General features: G+C 45.4%; 1 protein-coding gene across 3 annotated transcripts in view; it reads left to right on the top strand.

The window, feature by feature from the left end:
• Positions 1-203: 203 nt before the first annotated feature.
• LOC147020280 (thrombospondin-1-like) overlaps positions 204-7422 on the top strand; it is a 116292-nt gene continuing 109073 nt past the window's right edge. Inside the window, exon 1 of one of the 3 annotated variants that reach the window (XM_085895531.1) lies at positions 204-426. In XM_085895531.1, coding sequence (XP_085751657.1) covers positions 311-426 — 116 coding nt within the window. In that variant the 5' untranslated portion in view covers positions 204-310. Of the gene's footprint in view, positions 427-1267; positions 1287-7422 lie in introns of those variants that run through there. The other 2 variants (XM_085895533.1, XM_085895532.1) reach the window with 2 other exon arrangements.

A 7422-nucleotide genomic window follows, 5' to 3' on the forward strand; every position in this document is an offset into this window, starting at 1 on the left:
GAGGGTGAGTGATGGGTGAATGTGGTTGTGTTTGAGGGTGAGTGATGGGTGAATGTGGTTGTGTTTGAGGGTGAGTGATGGGTGAATGTGGTTGTGTTTTGAGTGAAACATTGAGAGAGCTTTGGTGCATTGAGTAATGATGCTGCGCACTCTCTCACGTCTGTGGAATTTGCCTGCGGTGTGGAGGGAGCGAGGGCTGGGGGGAAAGGGGAAGGCAGAGAAAGAGAGAGAGAGGGACAAAGAGACGGGTTGGGAAAAACTGGAGAGGCAGTGAGAGGGAAGCGAGTGAGCGCCGGTTACAGGAACCCTCATGGGGCGGCGGAGACCTGCTTGTGAGACACGAAGGGAACGACCACAGAGTCGTCCGGTTCAGCCCCGTAGCTGTTCCGTATCGAACGTCATCAATGCAGCGATATCAAGAAATGGGTAAACTCATTTAATTCCACACTTTCCATTTGTGACGTGCTGTACACTGTTTGTATTTCATTGACAAAATTGAAGGGGTGTCGGGTTTGGATACAGCACAGGCATGGTGGGTCAAATGGCCCCCTCTGCTGTCCAACCTCCTCGCATATCCTTATAATGTTCTGCACCTTCACCTTTTTAAATACTCATTCTTTTTACTGTTTCTTATGGAATCAGACGGGCAACACTTGCTAAGATTTGCAAATCGTATCACTTGCCTTTTTTATACGGATACAAGATCGTGGGGCTCATGGAAGAGTGAGGGCACGAAGATTGAAAAGGTAACAACGTGACAGTGGGGCCAAAATAAGACAACACCTGTAAGGATCCAAACACCTCTCAAGGCAAGGCGAGTTGTGTGTATGTGTACATATATATATATATATATATATATATATATATATATATATATATATATATATATATATATATATATATATATATATATATATATATGATCTTGAGCACACCTCAGTTATTCCATAGTCTGAGATCCTCATTTTCAATAGAACACCAACTTCATTCCTCGATTTCTGACTTCCTCCACTCATGCAGTCAACGTATTGCCATTAATGGAACCCTATCCTCCCCTCTCCCCAGTTCTCAACTCAAGTTCCTTAAGGCAGGGTGTTGGGCTCACTCATTCCTAATCTTTCTATTCTGACCTCGCCGATGCTCTGGAAAACTCCCTCTTCCTTTTTGCAGATGGACCCCCATCCCGCTGACTGACAGCCTCTCCGATGCAGCTTCCTCTGCTCTCAGTCTTCTGATCCTCAGCACCTCCGGGATGCACACGTTCTTCCAGTAACCCCTTCCTGCAGGTTATACAGTACTTTTAAAATCCAGGCTTACTGCACACCTCAACATTGTTGTTCCTCACTTTTCTGGTATGTGGAACCCCCTTCTTCGGATTGTTCTGTCCCACTTTTCCCTCCATGACCTTGAGAAGGCAGTGCACCACAATGTCATGTCATCCCCATCCCTACGCACATTTTAAATCCCCATTAACACTTCCCAAACAAACACTACCCCCTTGTTTGCAAGTGACTGTGTACTCCCCTCCTTTCTCCGCTCTCTTGTTCTTTTCGTTCATCCCCTTGCTTATTGTATTCAACAGTTCCTTCATTACCCCACTGTCGGTTCATTGCCCTTTTGGCCTTTGTCACTTCACTTTTCCATGAGACTCGATGTTGTAAGGAAAATAATAACGAAATAAGGGAATCTTCTTACGGATGCAGCACAAGGCTGCTGGGTGGCATCGCTGGCCGGGGCGTGGCAGTGCCACTCATAGATAAGGAAATGATCGAACAGGATAAGAGTAGAGCGAGAAGGGGAAGAATCTGAGTAACCTGCAAGTTAGAGGGTTGGGTTGTTGGGGTAGAATAGATCAAGGGGTCGGGTTCGTGGTGTAGGTAAGATGAGACGGTAATATACCACCAACTTGAAGCCATGAAGGGAAGAGTGAGATTGAATAGTTTCAAGAAAGCGGTTCCACAAACAAGAGAATAGTGGAACAAAATGGTGGAGATGAGTGGTAATCCTGGATTTTTAGAGTTTAACCTGGAAGGGTTTACTGGAAGAAAGTGTGCATCCTGGAATTACTAGTGCAGGGTCGGAAGGCTGAAAGAGCAGAGGCAGTGAGATCGGAGGAGACATGGTAAAACCTCTCCTCCAGTCTAGCTCTCCCCGTCTTGCTCCCGTGAATCCAGTTTCTGGGTTTGGCAGGTTTTTTTTTCTCTTTTCCTCATGACCTGCACCCAAAGAATCGGCCCCCAAACCCATTCACCGACTAAGCATCCTCCATCGTACAAAGTCCTTCCTCGGCACACCTGAACTCGCATCCACTTACAGGGAATTCATCCGCAGCTTGATGGAGTACCAGTGCCGCTTCCCCCCTTTGGGCTGGAACCCCTGCATCACACCTTGCTCAACTTGATGCCATGGATACCAAGGACTTCAAGATCATTGGAATCTCCCGAGTCTGTAGGCCTATCACTTCCACATCGCAGACAAGTCGGTGATCTGTCTTCCACCGCCTCCTTTCCGGTCTTGCACCCTCTGCTCTTTCCGTGCTTTGTCACCTCCCTCCCCCCCCCCCCCAGGTATCTGCAATCTTAGATCATCCCCCATCCAAAACCATGAACGTTTCTACACTCGTTAAACCATCCCAAACTCACGTCTTTATAAATTTCCAGTTTCTCCTCCTTCCTGAGAGTTTGCTTCTGTATCCATGTTGTCCAACTCGTGCATCCTCCTCCACCCTTCAGTCATCCCCACATCCATTATTTGTCCAAGTCTTCCTCTATGTTGTCCTTCAAGCCTACTGTTGGTGTTTCTTCCCTCTTTCTAATGTTCCTGTTGTGTTATGTTGCATCCTGATCCGTTCGGTGTTCTAGCTCCTCCATGAGCCTCAACTTTATATACAAAAAAAGAAAACGTGTAAACCATTCCAGATTTGTCTCTGTTGCTGTCTATTGTTGTCCACTTTTGTTAGCGTGGATTGTTGCTTGTATCGTATCCCCATTGCCTTGTCTTTTTGTTCTTGCATTTGGTTATTTTGTTATTGCTATCTTACGTGCCTTTCTTCAGCTGATTCGGCCTAACCATTTTACTCCCAAGTCTTGACTCTCACCCATTCATTGTTCTTTCCTCCCATTGTCTCACCGTCCCAATTCCCATCCTCTGTCCAATTACTTCCTTATACTTTCTACACATAAAGAACAGAAAAGGAAGTTCTCTTATGCCATGTTTTAATGATTTGTTTTGTTCTTTGTTGGCCACGTCCACGTGTTCAACACACCCTCTTCCTCATCGACTCCTTTAATGACTACGGTTTTCTTTCCTCACCTTTTTCTTTCTTCTCAAAATGACCCCAAAAAAAGACTTTTTAAAATTATTATTAAATGCACATTTATTATTATCACTCGTACCTGAAGTCATTCAGTCCTAAGGCTATTGTTTCTTTTCTCTCACATCCCCTTTTTCCTTCTCACCTAAAAATGTCAATTAAAATCTTTGAAATGGAAATATTTGAATATTTAATCTGCCTACACTCTCATTTCTAAATGTCCTTCTCCCAAAATGCTTCTCTTATTCCCCTCATCTATGTTTCATTCCTGGATCGCTCACAAACCCTCACCCCAATCTCTCATTGTGATCATACAGTGCTGTCTTTCTTTGGGTCCTTAATCACTCGTCTCACCATCTCGATTCTTCTTGTCTTTGAAATTGGGGACTCTGAAAACAAATCGGTTTTGTAATGAGTGTGGGATGACTGTGGCAAACATCCTCACATGGGCATCCCCAACACCCGAGTCGCCCCGCTCCAACCAGTGCTCAGTGTCCCACCTCCCCCCCCCCCCGCCCATTCTGAGTCCTTCCATTCCATGTACCAACTCCTCACATCTTGCCCCACATTCTGTCCTCTCATCCCATCTCCCTTTCCCTCCTTCCCCGCCTCCCCTCTCACCCGCCCTCATTCCCTGCGTCTCCTCCGCCACTCCACCTCGCCCCTCTCCCTGAAACCTCGCCCCTACCTCTTCCTGTAACAGCTCCTCCTTTTCCATGTTACCTCATCCCCTCTCTCCCTGTCACTTCACCCCACCCCATGCCCCTTTTCCCCCACTCCACATCCCCTCCCCCCCACTCCATGTTCCCTCACCCCAACTCCACGTCCCCTCGACCCTACTCCACGTCCTGTCACCTCCTCTCCTTCCCCACGTACCATTGTCCCTGCCCATTTTTCACATTCTCCTACCCTGCCAATAGCACATCCTTCCCTGTTGCTAATTGTATGGACCTCCAACATCCGACGCCTCCACTCCAATCTGACAAATCACTCAATCCAGGCTGCTGCTGATAAACCGGACATTAATTTGCCCAACACCATCCTTCCTCCCACAGGGTATCCCTGATTCTTCTGTGTCTCTCAGCATATTGTCTCCTCTGGTTCGACAAGCCTGAACCACATCCTAATGGCAGAGTTGCAGTTTACATCAATAATGCCATCTCTTACCCCTCCAAATCCCCTTTGGCTACATTTCCCCCTCCAAAAATCACCCCTTCTCCCATCCTTCTAACAGTGATGATTCAATTTATATCCTTCTCTCTCCCTCTCTATATTCCACTCTCTCACCTTCCTCATCCATCTCCCTTCCAATCCCTCCTCTCGCTTTCAACCCTTCGTCCCTCTCCACAACAGCAAAGAACGACTTCAACTTTAGGGGCCTGACTCAATCTGTGATCTGCAAATCCTCCATTCTGGACCTCATAATACTGCAGCTACCATGCTCTTCATCTCTCTCCAGGTACACTGAATCCTGTGGTGGTGCAGTTGCCTTCAAACAATTTACCTTCTATTCATAAAAGGCAAATCCAACTGAAGGCAATCTTCGATAATTGTGTGCAGTCCACTTCAAGGAGAGCCAGAAAACAACATCTGCCTAACCTCATGGCTGAATTCTTGAATTTATCTCTTTCCTCAAAGACCTGGTGACACCTTGTCAAGTCTGTCACTGGAGTATGCTCCCCCTGCAACTCTACCATCTCTTCAAATGGCACCACAACTAACTCTGCTCATGAGAAGGTTAAATCTCTTAACTCTGTGTTTGCTTCCAGATCTAGAGTACCCAACCCCTCACTCTCTCTCGCTACCTTCCCGACCCATTCACAACCAGCTGCTCCTGGACCCTTTCTTTATCACCTTACATGGTTGAAAAGTTACTGCCAACCCTCGACTCTGATTCTGCAACAGGACTAGATGGCCTTGTGCATCCGATAAATCTGCTCAGCCACTCTTGCACATCCTTTTTCTGCTCTGTTCACCCGATCATTTTCTCTCGGGCACCTTATATCTACATGGAAGTCAGCTAACCACCCCCAGAAGTTTAATGATAACATGGTGATTATAGAAGATGTGATTACATAAATATGGTGTTTTTCCCACCTGTGGAACCAACTTCCACATCCTCTTCAATCTCGTTCTTCCCTCCAGGTGTTCAAGACAGCTGTTCACCACCATCTCAGAACATCCTCCCATCCAAAGCCATGATCTTTACTACACCTGTTAAACCTCACCCAACCCCCTCCCCCCCCCCTGAATTTTGCTTCTGTATCCATCTTGTCCACTCCTTGCACTCATCATTCCCCATGCATCCCTCGTTTGTCCGCCTCTGTCCATTTTGTCCCTCAGCCTTGCTGTTGGCATTTCTTCTTCTGCTGTTCGTTTTGTCCTGTTGCATTATGATCCATTCTGTGTTCTTGTTCTTCCATGAGCCTCGATTCGATACAAAAAACACATCCTCTTATGTACAGACCTATTATCTTCCTTCCATTTATAATTACTTCCAATTATAACCTGATCTCAGATTACCAATTCGGATTCAGACCGGGTAACTCTACCCTGGACATACTGCTTCTACTCTCCCAACAATGGACGGAGGCCTGGAATCTCAGAAAGGGGGTCTGGCCCAACTATCTGTACATACCTGGAGTATTTGACACAGTTTGGCACCCCACCTTGCTCTCCAAACTCTCCACCGACAACTTCCAAGGCCCCCTCCTCCTCTCATGGCTTTACCTGCAATCTCCACTCGCATAGCATGTCGCTCTCCTTGTTGAGGCTGTCAGGTTACTCATCTTCATCAACAATCTTTCTGATCCTATCTTCCTCCACACACCTTTCCAGTTTATTTATTTATTTTTACATTTTATTCAATTGCTGTTTCATTCAGGATTTTTCCTTCCTCTTCTTTCAGCCTCCTTCTTGCTGTGAGCTTGTGTCCAGCTCCCTCTCCCCTTGTGTCCTTCACCTTCTCCTCTTGCTCTCATTCTTCCCCTCACCCATTCTTCGTCCAAGTCTCTCTCCGTTATGTCCCGCTGTCGTGCTGTTGGTGTGTTTCCCTACTTTCAAATGCATTCTTTCTGTTCTGTGTTCTCGCCCTTTTATGAGCCTCAACTCCGTATGCAAAAAACAAACAAACAGAGAGGCCACCTACATGCCTGCAATGTGAGTTCAACAGGCCTTGGCTTCGGCTTCATCAAGGATGATGCAAATAATGTTTTGCTGACAATAAAAATTTGAAGACAAAGTCAGGCTCGTGGAAGAACGAAAATTAAATTTCCCTTTGATTTTAAACCTTATATTGTGAAATGGTGAAAATATTCAACTCACACAATGGCTTTTTGTAAAAAAAAAAAAAGCAAATTGTGCAGAAATTACACTGTTTTTCCACTTGTGGGTCTGGTTGGAGTTCCCATCCAAGTATATAGCCCACGATGCTGGGATCACATTGACTGCGTTGATTTTTCCATTGTTTCCTAATCATAAATTGTTTAGCTTGGATGTGATATGTTTCCCCAATGAGCCATAGATCATTGGGATGGGGGGGGAGGGAGATGGGGTGGAGGGAGATAGACAAGAGTTAATTCTAAGGAATGCGTTTGTAAAAATGCAGGATGAGAACAAAATGGAATTCCAAAAACGAGTAGCGCAAGTGACTGATGAGATGCCAAATACTAGTCCATGAGCTTTCGCCGGTATTTAATGAAATGGTCGATAAATTAGAAGAGTTATGAGTAAAGCAAATGCATTCCAGAGCAGCTGATGGTCGACAGATGTCATTGCAAAAGTTGATGTGAGATTGTAGTGGAGAAATAAACAATGAGTCAACAAAGTAAAAATCTAAAAAATAATAAATTAAGGGCCTTGTGCTACAAAAACCTCCTGAGGATTATCTCCAAATAAAAATCCAATACTCTCAACTCAGAAATTCTCCAACTTGATGACATATGGACAGCAGATGCTCCAGAATAATGTATATTTAAGTTGACAACAAAAATAAATAATTGTGACGATGAAGAGGTGATTTTTCGCTTTAGAAGGATGTAACTCCTTGGTGGCTCCATCCTCCCCACCGGACCTTGCTTTCATTGTGAGTTGGAGAATAATCGGCCAAC

This window comes from Eptatretus burgeri, chromosome 9 (genome assembly GCF_056783735.1).
Source record: "Eptatretus burgeri isolate ZD-2024b chromosome 9, Ebu_testis_v1, whole genome shotgun sequence".
Taxonomy (NCBI): domain Eukaryota; kingdom Metazoa; phylum Chordata; class Myxini; order Myxiniformes; family Myxinidae; genus Eptatretus; species Eptatretus burgeri.